Source organism: Trachinotus anak, unplaced genomic scaffold, assembly GCF_046630095.1.
Source record: "Trachinotus anak isolate AG129_WGS33_773 ecotype Australia unplaced genomic scaffold, CSIRO_AGI_Tana_v1 ptg000015l, whole genome shotgun sequence".
NCBI classification, from domain to species: domain Eukaryota; kingdom Metazoa; phylum Chordata; class Actinopteri; order Carangiformes; family Carangidae; genus Trachinotus; species Trachinotus anak.
Window position 1 is genome coordinate 10,985,092 of NW_027273866.1, and position 17,779 is coordinate 11,002,870.

At 40.2% G+C, this 17,779-nt stretch overlaps 1 protein-coding gene across 1 annotated transcript; it reads right to left on the reverse strand.

The window, feature by feature from the left end:
• Positions 1–3,714: 3,714 nt before the first annotated feature.
• On the reverse strand, positions 3,715–15,841 carry cpxm1a (carboxypeptidase X (M14 family), member 1a). The gene is made up of 13 exons (XM_071497971.1): positions 15,446–15,841; positions 14,133–14,242; positions 12,616–12,755; positions 12,225–12,309; positions 11,250–11,400; positions 10,989–11,077; positions 10,714–10,837; positions 9,585–9,781; positions 8,610–8,789; positions 7,039–7,333; positions 6,267–6,406; positions 6,074–6,176; positions 3,715–4,783 (listed from the first exon to the last, which is right to left on the reverse strand). Exons 1-13 carry the CDS (start codon positions 15,789–15,791, stop codon positions 4,437–4,439), a joined length of 2,307 nt encoding a protein of 768 aa, XP_071354072.1. The 5' UTR covers positions 15,792–15,841; the 3' UTR covers positions 3,715–4,436.
• Positions 15,842–17,779: the final 1,938 nt, after the last annotated feature.

The following is a 17,779-nucleotide window of genomic DNA, read 5'->3' on the forward strand; positions in this document are numbered from 1 at the left end:
TCATTAAACACAAGAGATGCAACATGGTGTCAGTCAAAAACAAACTCTGCAGGTCGTCTATGGCTCTTTTTCATACTAAAGATTAATTTTGGTCTCTATAGCAGTAGAAAACTTGGACCTGTTTCGAGACTCGGCACACCCAGATGTTGCTGTATCGGGACTAAAAACACTAAGGATGCAAACAGACACATTAATCCATTAATCCTAACGAGACAAACAAGACATGGGCGCTCGTGCCTGCTGTCTGCGCTGTCGTTGATCGCCCTGACTCAGCGTCCTCCACTGCGGATCGTGTCGCTCTCAGCTGCTCTGCTCTGCTCATGCCTTTTTTCTACAGGTGCTGCTTCTCTGCTCATACAATCTGAACTTTGACCCCTGACTTAAAGGACCTCATCATCAACGCCTTTCCCCTTCGCTCATGGACGATGACTTTTACATTTCTTACCTTCCTGTACTTTTTTTTTTCCTTCACCTTCACAGTCTTTGCAGATTGTGAAAGGTTTCACTGGTGTATTAATGTCAACACTACTTATAGCATGGTGTCTGATTCATTTAATTCGACAGTCCCTTTTCACCATTGTTTGGGCTCCTTAAGGACTAGTTACTTCCCATTTCTCTCCACAGTTTGTGTGTTTTAACCTTAGTCCAGTGAATGGAAACTTGATGCCACCTGGACAATAGAAAAGTCCAGCTGCTGTCACTATTTTACAGATCTACTTTCTTTACAAACCAGTATTGCAAGATTTTCAACAATAACAGCAGTCATAATTACATATCTCTAAAAGATAACGCTGGCATTATTCTATGTTTTTGATTTACAGAAAGTTTGCCTGTCTACTGTTTGATGACTTCTCTACCCCGTCTGTGGCACTCAGTCTGGGTTCATTGGTTCCTTCTGAATCTTTAAAGAAAAAAAAAAGGCTCAGTAATTTCCTAACACAGCTGGGCACTGCAGTTTCTAGTAAATATAACTCAAACAGGAATAAACTGTGAAGTTCTTAAGGACTACTTTCAGTGGTGGAGTGAGTGTAGTATGTTGAGTTAAGTCAAAATAAACTATAGTGCCCATTTTCACAGTAATGAAGGAAAATGTCAGCCAGTGCAACACTGATGTGTGTTTAATAGTCTTTTGACAACAGTGGAGAGCTGTGCCACACAGATAATACTTGTTAGTGGAATCAGTTTGTTGTTGGTTTTGGTCTTTTCATGGGATTTGTTCATAATGAGAAAAATATAGAAGAATTGCCAGCCTCATCCTCAGTGGCTTGTTGAGTTTTTGGCAGAAGAATTTGCCTCAGCATTGTTGGTTTAATCCTTATTGGGTTGTTGCCAAGAAACATTTGTCTTGTTTTCTGACCTTGTACCTAATTTTGTTGGTTTTTGTTGATTCACATCAGTATCTGATTCTTTTCCCCTCAACTAATCCGACTCCTAACTTTTACAATGTTTTCATAAATGTGACCAACCGGGCTTTTTTTTTTTTTATATTTCCTTCTTCCTTCTTTCTCTTTCTTCTACTAAGTAGCGAACGGATTGCTTTGACTGTTGATGCTTTGTGTTTGAAACCAGTGTAGTACAGCTGCTGTAGGAGCCAAGCACATGTGTGGATGTTGATGTAAACTGGTTCCAGTGCTTACTGACTGACTGCAGAATAGATAATAATGTGCTGTTGCGTAAACAATAGATAGACATAAGCGTATACTACTATGCATACCAGCCTTTATGAAGATTCTCCTTTCTTATTTATGCGAGGGTGGTGCTCTGTGTGGAGCTGTCAGATGCCAAAATATGTTTTGCGTGGACAAGGCAGTGCTTCTCCTCTGTGGTGAACTGTGAGCTGAGAACTAAAGGTGAACGTTTGCTCTCATGGATTTAAAAAAAAAAAAAAAAAAAAAAAAAACTCTTTACATGTGGCAAAAAGCTTAAACTTTAAAAGAATTGTTTGATATTTTGGGGAATACGCTTATTCGCTTTCCTGTGGAGAGTTAGGAGAGACGATTGATACCACTCTGATTTTTTTACAGAACCATAAGGTGTGGCCGCAGGGGGCCACACCTTATGGTCGGAGGCTGATGTGAATGGTTTTTCCTGCTTGGCTAAATATATGACATGAACCCAGCAGAAAGTGTAATAGGCATAATTGCCAAAATGCTTTAAAAAAAAAAAAAAAAAGTTATTGAGAAATGACTTTAGATTTGAGTTGATAAGCTGAAGTTGTCTAAACACAGATGTGACTGTATGTAAGAGGAAGGATGCTCTTAACACTTTGTACCTCAGTTAAGTGTGTTGTTCAGTATGTCACCAACAGAGTCCATTTCACTTTCAGTTCAGTCAATTCAGGGACTTTTTTTCTTCTTCTCGAACAACCAGTCTTTCAAGTTACAGGCATTAAGAAATACTCGTTTAATAGACTGATAGGTTTATTGTCATTTTTGAAATTGACTGAGCTTAAGGTTAAATGACCGGCCATGCTGTATATTCACTGCTGCTTTTGTTTCACTTATATTTACAAGCTCTTCGGAGAGAAGTGTCTTATCTGCCATTTTCACTTCAGGTATAGCAACAAAAAAAAAACCGGGTTCATTTTTATGAATTTGCTCTTTTGTTGTTTTTGATTTGTTGTCAGTCCTGTTCCTTTGTTTTAACCAGTTTTCTGTTGTGGGTTAATTGAATGTTCCCTGTCGTTCTGTTGTTACCTGTGCACCGTCACCTCTCGGCTTGGGGAGGGGTGGACAGGAGACAAAAACTTGTTGAATTGCTCTCACTGTTGTTTCCTACATGGCTATACACAGGAAGTAATCCCGACAATGATACTAAAACGGTACTTATTATCACTGAAATAAAAGGTTAGCTTGTTTTGCACTGCTGACTGTTTGGTGTTTGGGTCCAGTATTTTTGGTTTTCATTATTTTTTGGGATTCCAATACTGAAATTTCAAACATGCAGTGATGAAATTTAACCACTAGATGGCAGTCAAAATCATCGAAAAAATATCTTCTAAACCACTGGTTCCCAACTTTGGACTCGGGGCCACTCAGTGCAGCTTATAGCTGAGTTTTAGGGGTTTATTTCCTCACATCTTTGGACTTTTTGTGTGTCTGGATAATTCTTCTGCCCTTTAAAATTATGAAATGAAAAAAATCTTAAAAGGAAAAATCATGTACTATAATATATATACTAATGTCCTGGCTCTAGGGATGACAATGTCCTCTCAGTCCACCATTTTGGTCCAGACTGAAATATTTCAACAACTATTAGATGGATTGTCATTAAATTTTGTAGAGATGTTTGTGGTTCCCAGAGGATGATTCCTGATTATTTTCGCTATCCTGAGACTTTTCATCTAGTTGCACCAGCAGCTCAAACTTTTCATTGTCCTGTGACATATTTAATCTTCTGAAAGGATGGGCAGAAAATTTTACAGAGTGACTTTAATGGTTTACAGAAAATAAATCCTTCATCTTTGATGATCTCCTTACTTTTCCTCCATCATACTAATGAGGTTGAAATTAGTGGCTTTGCCATAAGATATATTCAAATCACAAAGACGTGTTAGCAAGGTTGTAGTCTTGACAACGTTCTTGTGATGCTTTATTCCTATTTCATGACCCTTTTGGGGGGTTGTGACCCACAGGTTAACAACAGTTTCTGTCAGTTCGAAGCTGTTGTCAAGCTTTACCTTGAGCGGAGATTTAGACACTAAAATGCAGAAAACACAAATAAGTAATATTTATTTGCAAGTTTATGGTCCTGTTGGACTTCAGTCAAAGAAACAACAACAGACGCAGTGTTAAAAAAAAAACATGACATATCAGACCAGCTGACACTTAAATCCTCAACTCAGTCTCTTCACAGATAAGTAACAAACACTACAGCATCATCCGCTATAATGAGGAACTAAACAGTTCATTTACAAGAAACTAGCTAAGTGAATGTGAACATTATCACTCAGGATGCCTGTTCAGAACTGTGTAGATGTCCTTAATCCTTTAAAAAGGTCAGTAACTTGTTTGTGCAACTTGTTTAGAAGTTGTTTTGATCTTATAATTTTCAGCTTGTATCTTTGCATTTGTATAAAAACCCTTAAGTGTCTTGTCAACTTGCCGGTATTCGTGTGACTGTCATGGGGTAATCTGCCTTTAAGGGTCAGCACACCCAAAAACAAAGTTGTGTAATTTTTTTAAATGTAAGATTTTATAGCTTTTATAGCCACATTGGTGGAAGTTGAAATTTAATAACCTCAGCACAAATCTGTCTGCATGTCTTGATATCACTGGAGCTGTGTAGAAAAAAAATGTTTTTGTAAATTGTGTGAACTGACCCTTTAATATCACGGTCAACACCCAGATGGCATTTTTCTCATCTTGGACTGAACTTCTTTAACCCATTATCCAGCTCATCTCTGAGGCTTCTTCAGCCCGTCGTCCCCTCTCCCCTCACGCTCTCCGGGCTCCAGAGGACCGAGCTCTCCTCCTCTGCAGCAGCTGCTCCTGCTGCAGCCTCTGGCTCTCCCTGCGGCGGTTGATGGCCTTGGTGCTGGCGCGAAGCTTGCGGAGCCTGAGGGCTCGGAGACGTAGCTGAAGATCCTGGGGGATCTTCCCTCCTTTGGCCCGGATCTCCTTCAGCCTCTGAATGGGCGTTTTGGTGAGGGTGAAATCACAGATGGTGGGATGTGGCTCCATTCCAACATGGCACCGACGCATGGACGGGAAGTAACCCTCGGCCCAAACCACCACCTTGTACTCGCCCGGGTTCAGAAGACGCCAGTAGTCCCCGTCAGCAGCTACAGGAAATAAATGGGATCATTTACAAAGGTGGAGTTAAGCAAAGTTCCTAGAATGCCAGAGAACAGCAGTGAGCTTGTTGCATTCAGCTGCGGATTTGTGCTGGTGCAGAGAATGAGAGCAGTAGCATTAATGCAATAACATCTGCTGAAGAATATATGAACAAACCTATGGATAAAATTGCCTGCTGTTGGTGCAGAAATTAGCATCTCTCCTTCTTCCACAAAAGATTTCTGACTGTCCTGGTTTTCCATGACAAACTTTACAATACAATACAAGTTAATGTTAAGTAAAATAGAAAGGCATGTAACTGGCAGTGACTGACACAGTGTTAGTGCCTGTGCTGATGCAAACAATCAATCTCTGTACTGACGAGATTTCAGTGAGTGGTAAAGAAGAAGCATGTATCTAGATGATTAGTGTTAGAGGAAACATCAGAGAGACTCAGCATCATGTTTGAGCCACAGTGAGACTCAGATCAGGAGTCTGTTGAGACCAGAATCAGAGACTAGCAGACGTATCAGAGCAGTTAGCGTAGTGAGCATCTTTTATTTGTTTGTGTTGTTTGTAGGCTCGCAACTGGCAGTGGCTGACACAGTGTTAGTGGATGTGCTAATGCAAATGCTAGCTCTCTGTACTGATAAGGTTTCAAGTTTATTTTCCTCGCTCCCTGTCTCGGCAAGCTGACAGGATTGGTTCCTTAATTGTGCAACGTATGAATCCCAGGCTGTCTGAATCTGTTCTCTCATTGGTTCACTGCAGTTCCAAGGTGAAAATGCGCAGCCATGGTGTTGACTCATGATATAGTGTGTTATATAAAAAAAACATCATATGGATGTTAACAAGGGTAACAAGGCTAACATGCCCATGTAAAAAAAAATTCATCAGAGGGGTCTTTAAGTACAGTACTCACCTAAATGTACTTTGTTACTGTCCACCCCTGCACAGGTGAGGTTTTTGATCATCACACTATTTAGATGCACTAAAAAATATCTCAACGTCATCGTCTACATTTGGCTGATCTATGCAAAAATATGTACACGACAAATTGACAACACAAACAAAACACATCCAGTAATGTTAGCTTTGTTAGGCTTTGTTTTTCTCTCACAAGCCTTCTGAATCTTTAAGAATCTGTGACTGCCCAGGGATGGTCTCTGAGGACCAGATCTCCACCCCAAGATGAAGATCACAACTGAAACCACAACCCTCTGCTCTGTCTTTTCTGAATTCTGTGTCTCTCAGTTTATTATGCAACCAGTAAAGAAACAAACAAAAATCTGGCTGACCTGATCGGATGTCGTGGTGATGGTCCTCCACCTTGATTAGAGCATCTGCGACTCCCTGTTTGGTCAGCTTGTCCCTCACCACACCTTTGATCCCTCTGTGAACCTGAGTGAAGACAAAACGTTGCATTGCCAGAACTCAAAGAGGAGATAAAAGGCAGATTTTTTTCTGGACAGATGGACGGACTCTGCTGACCTGCTCCATGTAAATCAGCAGAGACTCCTTGTTGTTCTCCCACTCGATGGGAAGCTCACTCACATGAGGGAACTTATCACAGGAGAGCTCCACCGTCACCTCAAAGCAGTTGGTGTGCAGGTAACTGAAGTCATTCATACCTGTGGAAAACACACAGAAATAGGCAAAAAAAACCAAAAAGAGCTGCTTCAGAAGATGAAAGATTGAATTTATTAGTTTTATTTCTGCAAAAAGCTGATAGAAAGTATTGTTTGACCTCAGCGCACGGGAGAAAATCACAAGGAGGAGAAGTAGGGATAAGGATAAAATACAAATCACTAGAATTTGAAAAATAAAAGTAAAGCAAACCATTCAGTGAATATACGTTATTGACAAAGTGCCAATTGCTGCACTGTAAAAGTAAAAACTCAGAGGTTAATTGAACTAAAATTGACTCAGCTATCCTTTGATTTTCCAACATAAAACAACCTTCAGTGTTTCAAATCAGATTTATGTGCATGGGATTAGTATCTTTGTGGGAAAAACAACTGAATGTGATCCTTAAGAGAACAACATTACATCCATAAAAAGGTAGGTAATCTCTTTAATCTGCCAAACTAAGTGGTTTAACCACTAATTTAGTTTTTCAATTAGCCTTTTTTTTAAAGCAAAAAGCCAAATTACAGACTACAGTTAACCTAGTTCTTTCCTCACATGAACTGAGAGCAGCCAGCATCATCTTTAACAGCTGAACTAAACCTGATCCTTCTCAGAGCTGACGGGAGGGACTCACTGCCGGGGACCGTGTGCCAGGCGCCGCCGTTGATGATGTTGTTGTGCGCCTGGAAGTCCTCGTAGTGGCAGATGCGGCGGTCGGGGTTGGCCATCACCAGGTTAGTGGAGGCGTAGACGGTGGCCAGCCAGCGGAAGAAAGCGTTGTCTGCCGTGGGGGTGTCCTCCTGTGGGGCCCAGTCACGGGTGCAGTCGAAGGGGTAGGTAACCACCAGCTCTCCGCCGTGGAGGTTGGCGCTGAGCACGAAGGGAATGTCCTGCATCCAGCTGATGACGGCCCGGGTCTCCGGTGCAACCTGGACAGTGGTGGAAGGAGATTCTTTACTCTAATAAAAGTACCAGTATATGAATGTACATATCTGTGTGCTGTTGTTGCATTAAAATCCTACTTAAGTAAAAGTATTATCAGAAATTGTACTTCAGGTATCAAAAGTACCTGCTTCTGCAGAAAAATGCCCCATATAAATTATATATTATAATATATAATAATATTAGATTAGATTAGATAGTTGATACTTATGCTCATAATTTTTATACAGTTTGCTAGATCAGTCTTTCCAAAGGGTAATAACTGGGTAATAAATGGGAAAAAATTACATTTGCTACACAAATTTGTATAAAGGTTGTTTACATATATATATGTGTATATATATATATATATTTCTGTTATTTCTGCTCTCCTTTGAGATGTTGTGCCTTCAACAGTTAACAGTAAAATTAAACCATGTGAGCAGTTTAGAGTAAGGGACCCCAAATACAGACTGCTTTTGTTGTGAGGGGTCAAAACCCCAGAACGTCTTTCATAACACTTAGTATTTTATGACCTCATAATGTGTTGTTTATGAAGCTGAGAGATAAATGTAGTGAACTCAAAGGAACAATACTTTCCTCGGAAATGCAGTGGAGTAGGAGTATAAAGCAGCATAAAATGTAAATGTTAAGTTTTTCCCTAGAAAAACCTCCAACACACCGGGAGTTAAAAGCAGCTCATCTAAGAACTTAAAACACAACTGTGACATATCCATCGCAGAGCAGAATAAAACTAATACTTTCAAAGTATTTAAATAGGCTATATTCATAGGCCAACATTAGCCTGTCTTTAACATGGAAACTGTTACCAAACTGAGTGACAATCCTCAGGCTTCCAGGAAAACTGTGATTTTTTTCTTGGCTCTGAAATTATTTCCTGCACTTCCATGATGGTGGAAACATAACCCGAACAAATAACTGCTTTTCAGTGTGACCTACATTTGTGCACTGATGAACCGCAAACCCTTTTTTTAGCTTGGTTGTTTTGGTAAAGGCATCTTTGGCTCAGTAATCTGTATTTCATGAAAATCTTTTCTCTGATATTTATACAGTATATTCATTAATTACTAGTCTGTTTTCAATGTCCCTTTTCTTGGTTTTATGTTGAATTTTTGTGGTTCGAGTTTCTTTACTGGCATCCACACAACCAGGTGGCGCCAAAATAAGACATTTCTCAAATCCTACACTTGGCTCTAAGTAAACTGCTAAACTTGCTCAGGAGTGTCTGTTGATTGATACACAGCTAAAGCTCCATCTCCTCACAGTAGCATCTTCTTGAGTGTAGTACTCCGGGATGGGGATGTAGTGGTTGGGGACTTTGGATGGATCTGCTGCATTCTCTTGGGCATCCCACATGATGTTGTTCAGGTCTGGAAAGTTGTGATTCAGGTCGATTCCTTCGTAGCTGTATCGTCCCTCAGCCCAGCCGGCCAGCTCTGAGCCCTGCAGCAGATCAGTCAGTCAGAAACACAGTCAAAAAGCAGAGTGGACAACATCTGGAACAAGACTGTACTAGAGCCAGATTTGTTCATTTAAAGAGTGATTTTTTTCCATTCAGTGTAGTTATTGTTAAAGACTCATTTTAAGCCTTTTAAAAGACTAGGCTAAATTCAGATCCCAAAATTCAAGTTAAAAATTCAGATTCAACATCCAGAATACCAAGAATACGCAATCGATTCTGTCTCAAATTGAAACAACATCCAGCCAATTGAATTATGCTCCATTGGTCATGTGACGTCATGTTGAATTTTTCATTTTGAATTTGTCAGTCAAAAAAAAATAAAATTCAGACACTTAATGTCAGTTATTCACAGGCTTTTAAATGTCAAAATCAGGTGAGACAGATTTGATTCCAAAATCTCTGCCCTCTGTCTTTCATATCAAATCAACCTCCCTTCCTCTATTTGGCTGTTTCTAGTAAAGAATGAATGTTCTACCTCTACATCCAGTTTCAACAGGTAATACATGACACTGAGGAAAGGTAAATATAATGCTTTCATTAGGCCTGTTGATGTATTTTGAAAACGTATCCCAGTGTTTCCAGCAAAATCGTGTTTTTAATGGTTGCAATATCTCCTACACTAAGACAGGGCTTTGACAGACAAAGGTTCAGCTACTGTGGAGAGAAAACAATATCATAGGAAGCAGTTTGCCCACTGTCCTTTAAGCATCTAGGGGGAAAAAACATAAGAAAAAAGCTTATTAACTCTACACCATGTCACTGAATGTGTTACTCACCTTCTCATAAGCTGCTTCGTACCCGTCAGGGTTCATGGAGGGCAGGAGGTGGATTCGTGTCTCAGTGACCAGTCGTACGATGCGCTGGTTGCCCTTCTTGTATTCTCTGCATAAGTACTGCATGAGGTTGAGGACCAGCTCTCGACCAAGAGCCTCGTTCCCGTGCATCCCTGCCACATAGCGAAACTCTGGCTCGCCTGCCAAGAGTAAAAACTAGACAGTCACTTTACCTGCCAAGTATTACACGTGGAGAAATTCATCCTGCTGGCACTGGTGCAAAGACATAACGTGCAAAACGCAGAGCAACAGGTCGTACTGAAAACTGAATTTAAACACTGAAATCTTGAGTCTGTTTTGTTTTGTAGGTCAAAGTTAAAAGCCAGAGGCACATCGGGAACACATTCAATCACTTAGATAAAACTTTCAACCCTTTTGTATTGTGTTAGGCAACAGTGTGGACCTGGTCTGCAGCACTTTGCCAATAATCACACATAGATCGGCCAGACTTAATGGCAAACATTCCTGAATATAAAGTCTCCAAAGACACAAGATCTGCACTCGATACAGGAGCATTTTGTGTAACTTCAAAGATGTGCGTCGCTGCCCCTCTTCTTCTTGGTTTGCCACCAGAATAAACAACAAAACCACTCATATTTAAAGCTGTTGGCTTTGTCGACAGCTGTTGATACTTAAATAACCTAAATTCCCATCATTCCCCCTTGAGAGTGAAGCTGTTTTGACACGTATTTATGCCATTTCTCTGATAGGAAAGAAATACAAGCTGGAGCTCCACTTAATTTATTTAAACTTTTTGGCAGATGTAGGGTGGTCACAATTCCCTGCATCTGAAGACAATATCGCAAAGAAATCTGGCTTGTTTGGGGGTTGAGTGTGCAGTCTCCAATTTCAAACTGTTATCAGTTTGTTTATACAAGAGAGGCCTTCTCTACAAGACTCCCCTGCCTCGCAGTTTGGTGCCGCTGCAGAGAAACGAGGCTGGATAAACACTGGAGGACGTTGAACTGGGCCCCTGAGCAGTCAACTCAGGGTAAGTCAAGAAATATGATGAATTCTGGTGCAGAAAGTTGTGAATTTAAGTTTTCAGCTAGAAAAGTTGAATAATTCGTACCAAGTTCATGTTTGCCGGGGTTATCTGAGATCTCCATGACGTAGAGTTTGAAGCCCATGTAGCTCTTCCCGATGGTGTAGATGCGGGTGATGTCCGGGCACTCCTCAGTCACAGACTTCATTAGCTTCAGGGTTAAGAAGACAAGTTGGACTGAAAGCCTTCAAAGGGTTAAATGTGAACTCTGAGGAAAATCTGTAAACTGTTAAGACTGTGAGTAAAATCCTAAGTTACTCATCGTGTATACGTGGCCTTTCAGCCCTTCATCACACTCTAACCTTTCTCATCTCTTTGTAGTTGTGGTGTCTGAAGTCCAGAGTGTCCTTTGATCCTGGCTCTCGCTCTGAGGCGTAGATGTCAGTTGGATCTAAGAAGAAGTAAAACATGAAGTTTCAGCAGCTTGGTTTCCTTTTGTTGGCTGACAGAATTACATTTATGCCAACATTTTGATATATTTGACATATTAGTCACTATGAAGAGCTCGTTCTCAAAGCAAACTTTTAAAATGAATCATTATTACTCAGACTCAGACTGCCTACCGTCAACACGACAGCCAAGTATCTCAGCCCTGAGGCAAATGGTGCCGTTGGGGTACCAGGTCTGCGGGTTGATGCGGATGAAACGGGCGACAGTGGGAACAGGAAGGACTCCGAGAACAGGAGTCTCCGGATTCTGGTTCCCTTCAAATATCTGTACAATTCAATGGGAGATCGCATTGACTCAAACAGTGTAGCATCTTCTGAAAAAGTGTATTGATCCATCACAACATTGAAGCCAGTAACTGGCTTTAAAGGCCCCATGTTTTATTTAAGTTGTGATATCCATAAGTACCAAAAACCATCTCCCTGTAGTTTTACATCTCCCATCTCAGGCTTCTCTCTGGAGTTCTAGCAACAACAGGTCAGTCAGCCAATCAGAAGAGAGGCTCTGAGCTTCTCTTCTGATTGGCTGGCTGTTTTATGAGTCATATAATAAAAATGTAGCAGATTTCAGGGAAACATTTTGAGAAATACAGTTGGACAGTACAAGGTTGGACATTGGGTCCAGGTGGGCCATGGTGGAGGAAGAGCTTAGGGTGGAGACTTTTTTGCTGTGACATCACAAAGTTACAGAAGTCGTGACGGCTCATCTTAAGGCTCAATTTTTGAACACGAGTTGTGTGCATTCTGTCTGTGGATTGTACGCTTTGATACTTTCACAGTATGTATGCAGCACCTAGACCTGCTTTATAATCAAAAAGACATGGACATATCACTTTCTGTAATATGGGACCTTTAATGTTGTGGCTGATTGGTGTATAGCCAGTGAAAGTGTTTTATATCAATGACAAATGAAGGTTTCTTGCAACACTCTCCTCATATGTTTTCATTTTAAGTTGTTTCTCTAACTTTTTGTTCATGGTACATATTTTACTTTGACACAAACTCTTCAAAATCTGTTTTCCATCTGTATGAACTCCACTGGTCACGGCTGGTACATTCCTTAAATCTGAAAATACAATAAGTAGTTCTTACCGCTTCTTCTGTCCCATTCATGCAGGTCTGCCAATCCACAGAGTCATTACTCAGCTGTACTTTGTAGGTTTGGACCCAGTCCCAACTACAGTGAGCACCAAGAGGAACAAAAAATCTAATTTTCATAGATTTCAGTGCAGTGGGTCTTTGTTGCACAGAATAGAGAATTTAAACAACCACTAAATCAAATGAAGAGCTAATTTCCAAAACACTTCACATCCACCCAACTGTTCAGTACCTCTAGGGTCCAATCTGTAAAAGTGCAGTCAGCTTGTCTGCAAATGATTTGTGTTTTCAGTAATTTTGTCATGTTACAAATCTCTTTTTTCTAGGTGGATATTTCATTTTGGAACATAAACTCTTCAGATTTTTGATCCTGATACTACCTGACCTCCAGATGGAGTTTCGGCCTTGCAGGATGACTCCAGTGAACAGGGTGAGGTGGATGGCGTCCACCTCAAGCCACTGGTGCCGGTCTTTGTAATCTGCACACCAGGCTCCATCGTACAAGTCCCCGTCCTCAATGCCAGACTAAAAAAAAAAAAAAAACATGTTAAACAGAATTTTTTTTGTCAACTGAAGAAGCCATTAAATGGAACCAAAATGCTCCTGGCTCTGCCTCAATGTGAAGCATTGCATAACACTTTGGCATTGACCTGATTGGAAAATAATTGCTTTCAGACTGCAGACTGCAGCTTTTAGACTGCAGAACAAGGGGGGGGGGGGGGCAGGGATATTGAATACCACTGCTTATGATTTAACTGAATAGTTAAGTGACTCTAATCATTGAAAAACTATAAAAGTGCTCAGCAAGGACACTTTCTACTGCAAATCCAGTCACAGTTTTATTACAGTGGTAATTCTGCATGCCAATAAAAACAGAGGGAAAAAAAGAGATGGAGAGTTTGGGCAACCTACTTTACTGTACGGTCCATTAGCTTCAAAAATATGCAGTGGAAATTATGGATGGGAATAAAATTTAACATGAAGTCAATCCGTAAGGACGTTAGGCAATATATTGCCTAACGTCCTGCTCAGTCACATGTGGGCGGGGCCTAGCCTCAACCAATCAGGCCCCAGCTGAGCTAATAAGAGGCCTGGTTCAAGCAGCGTGTTACCTGTATGTGGTCACTGACCTTCCCTTCACTCAGCTTTATGCTGGATGCATTGTGTGTGTACATCATGAGTTTTTGTCATAATTACTGCAGTTTACTTTCAGAATTAACATTTAACTATTTGGTTCAGATTAACTGGACTACCTTTGTTTATCAAATACTGTCTTTATCTGCCTTGTAGCTACAAATTATCCGAAACAGTCGACAAATAAAGTGGAGAGGAAATGCTTTAAAGGCACAGTAAAACGTCTCTCCTCATCCTTTCATTTCTGTGTCAATCCAGAGGCTGTATAAGTAAACGTAACAACCACAACAGCTACTTTTTTTACAGAACTACTCATACTTTTGCAAAGATTAAAACCCAAACTTGACTCTCGTTAAAAACATTAATTGAAGGATTCCCCTCTTTGCAACTTCAGTCACCCATTTTTACTGTAATTTATAGCCGAAACAATTATTTTTAATAGCCACAAATATTTATTTTTGATTATCTTATAGACCTCAGCAGGATCATTCACTCTGAAGCTTAAAATTACACATGTGCAGTGATAATCTGCCTACACTGTGTCCTCATGAGTTTTTTTCCTGCTCTTCCATCTGCTGAGATGGAGTCATTAAAGACCCCTGGGAAAATGAACAAAGCAGATTTCTGGCTAGAAAGTTAAATGAATTTTAATTGGGGTTCTTTAATCTTGTCAGATCAAATAAATAAACCACGCTAATCTTTTTGAAACTCTGAGTCCGTTCTCTGTACTTGGTGTTTGAATTGTCTTTGATCCAGATCTAGACCGACCTGGATGTTCAGCCTCCCCCTGTGAGGACCCAGACCCATCCGCTGGTAGGAAGAAGCCTGGATCTGGCTGTCGTCAACCTGCAGGGACTCCAGGCCGAGGGGAGGACAGTCTGTCAGGAAAATGAAAAGCAATCAAGAGATAAAATCTTCGAGTTTGTGTCTGTGCTTGGCTGGAGATGCTGGTCCTGTGTAGAAAGAGCTCTGGGACTGACTGATGAAGAGTTAAACGCTCTCTGGGTTTTTCTAAGTAAGCAAATACACGGCTGATGTAACATGAGGTCCCAGAGGTTGTTATGTGGAATATCTCTAATCATCCTGGGTCAGCTCAGTGGAAGTTTGGAGGCCCTCTCCTCCTCCTCCTCTTCCTCCTCCTCCACTGCTTGTCTGGAAAAACTACAGATAAGTGAATCTGTGGAGGGTTTGAATGTAATTTGAGACAAAGTTTAGGGGCCAAGAACGTGCAGTCAAACCTTCAGCAGAGCAGGAAGACGGGAGCTACAGCTGCAGGGTATTTTATGGCTTTGAGAGCAAGCAATAACATTCCCATCAGTCACAAACACTACTCACACTGGCAGGTCAAAACAGCTTTGTTCTCTTTAGGTTGAGGGACGTTTTCACAACAACTATGAAGTAAATATTAAAAATAATAAATAACATAATAAATAAAAATTGAGGATTTGATGCATTTTTCTATTTTCTTTCCAAATAAACTGAATATATTTGGGTTCTGGACAGTTGGTCTGACAAAATAAGCCATTTGAACACAACACCTTTAGCAGTTTGTTTTTACTAGCCTACTTTATGACGTTTTAAAGACTAAAAAAAGTAATCCATAGGTGAAACAATTAAAAAAAAAAAAACAAGTGCTACATAAAACAATATGTTTTAAATATGTTTGTGAGATGAATCCAAGGCAGGAGAGTTTTTGTAAAGGTCTGGCTCAGATTTACCTCCAGTCTGTTCCATCTTAAATAAAATGAACTCAGTGAGTTGAAACAAATGGTTTAAGATTTACTATAACAAAATTATAAAAACTAGTTTTTACCATTACAAAACTTTAAACCCTTGTATTTCCGTAAACAATGTAATGGAAGTTGATTTGTGATTTACAGGTTTACACAGGCTGAGCTGAGCAAATCAGAGGTAAATCAGAGGCTCAGCGGTTCCCTGAAGGCATCATTTATTAATTGCGCTTAACTGCTTATTTAATTAACTTTAATAACTGGGTTTAATTAGCTTGAAGTCTCTCCGGCTTCAGGTGAAAAGTAACAGTGGCGACTTGGAAGAAGATAAAAGTGATATTTCTTTCCTACCCAGTTTAGTTTTCTCATCTTTTGTCTTGCTGTCATCTCTTTCTTCTTCTTCTTCTCTGCTGTTGTTGTTGACTTCTTCACTGTCTTTATTTCTGTTTTCGGTTTCCAGCCGCTTGCCTCTGGCATTGGTGGAGAACAACTTTGTCTCTGCTGTAGCTGGAGTGGCTCGGTCTCTGCTCTGATTCTCCCGAGTGACAGATTTGGTCCAGTTCACAGTTGTGGTTGTAGCTGTGTTGTTGAAAAATGAATAACTCTGGGTTGTTGCATCGTTTATCAGCACTCCGGCTGCACCTAAAAAACCTCCCAGAAAAATCACTGCAGCCAACATGTACAATGACTTTTCCATCTTGCTCTTTGTTTGCTGCTGCAGGAGTGGTGGGGAGAAAAAAAAAATCCCCCAGCCGGTTTATGTGGAGATGACAGAGCCAGACCTCCATCCACATCCCTCCTCCTCCTCAATCCCACCTCCCTTCCTTCACCCTCCCTCCCACAATTCCAGCTGAAGTCCCGCGAAAACCTATGGTTCAAAAAAAAAGACTTGTGCATGATTGCAGTTTAAATAAAGTGGGTAATGTGAGCAGCAGTGACCCATATATTTTGCCAGCCAGGGCAAAATGTCAAAATGCATGTGATTAGTCTTTATTGTAGCAAAAACAAAACTGTATGTCAAGTTCACATTGTCGAACAATTAGAAAGTGCACTGTAACACTGTGTTATATATTTTCCAACCAGTTCTTTAAGTGCATTTAAGAGAAATATCTAAGATAAGATGAACTTTGTTAATCCCGAGGGGGGAATGAAAGCCAGTGATTCAAGTTGTAAAACACCACAGTTTCTTCAGGCATGTTACAACTAATTTCTTAGCAAATATGTTTTTGAAGAACATCTGCTTGCATTTTACAACTAATTTTTCAGCAAATGTGTTTCAGAAGAACATCTGCTTGCCTTTGTATTTCCAATCACGTTGCATTTGAACATCGTGGAGACGATCACGATCTCCAGCTCCTGCTTTTAGCTCTGAGATTTCTTCAGAAGAACCCCTGTCTCATTTCCTGAAAACTAACACAAAACAGCTGAGACAATGTTCACTGTCTAAATGACAAGATTAAAAAAACAAAAGAAACTGACATCCAGAATAACCTCAGATATTGTTGATGTGCCTGTATCATGTTTGTCCTGACCTCCATCTTGTCTCCAGTGCTTTACACTCATGGGAGTGAATAGACAAGCAGAGAACTGTGTACATGATGATATTCATGTAAAGAGATTACAGCAAATGTGACAAGCACACTTAACAGAGGACACATCATCTCTTGTTTTGTTGACTTGCATCCAAACTGCAAACCATCACAGCTGTGTTGTATTTAAGCTTTACACTCATGAAACAAAGGCAGACTTTTACTCACTTGGCTGTCATCATCTGGTAAATTTGATGATGTTGCAATGCAAGACAGTATTCAGAAAAACAAGGAGTCACAGTGTAACAGTTGTCCCCGGATGGCCTGTATATATGTACATGTACAGTCTATGTCTGTACATTGAAGCTGCATTTGTTTGTGCTCTCAGCTTTGGCTCTCAGTCTCTCTGAGAGCATTTTAATGAGCCTCTCTTCAGCACACAGTCTCTTGCAGAACTCAGTTCATCCACTGCCATGTAGTTCAGTGGAAATGCTCCAAGTGCTGCTCCTGACTGGTTTAATGTCAGTTAAATGACAGAGAAAGAGGGAAGGACTGCAATTTTAATTCATTTTAGATACAGTATGACAGGTTGAGGTAATGAAATGTCAGGATGTGGCATTTAAGTTTTAACATGAAAGATGTAAACACAGTACAGATCCTGCACACCTGCGAGCATTAAATATCCATAACACATGAGCACATTATGTAAACATATCTACACACTTATTTAGTTTGTTAATGTCAGAGGTTTTAGCTCTTATGCAAGACTTTGACATATACAGTAAATGAGGAGTTGTATTTTTAAAACAGCCATTGTCTGCTAAAGCCAATATAGAAAACATCTGGGTCCACCATGAGAAGTAAATTAAAAAAAATTATGTTTGAAAAGTTTAACATATAAACTTTTGGTGATGATGTCCTAATGGAATCAAATATAAACTACGTGGCATGAGATGCAGCTTCCTTCCTATATGCAGATGAAAAGCAGTGGGCCAGGCAACCGCTCTCCCACACAATCAGGAAATGTACTTTCTTTATATTAGTCATCTCTTTTTCTGAAAAATTGCAATGATAGCAGTGCATCTGCACGTTGTTGATTTTTGCTGCTTGTTCCAGGAATTTACATTTATAATTTCTTTGTTTGGATAGACAAGAT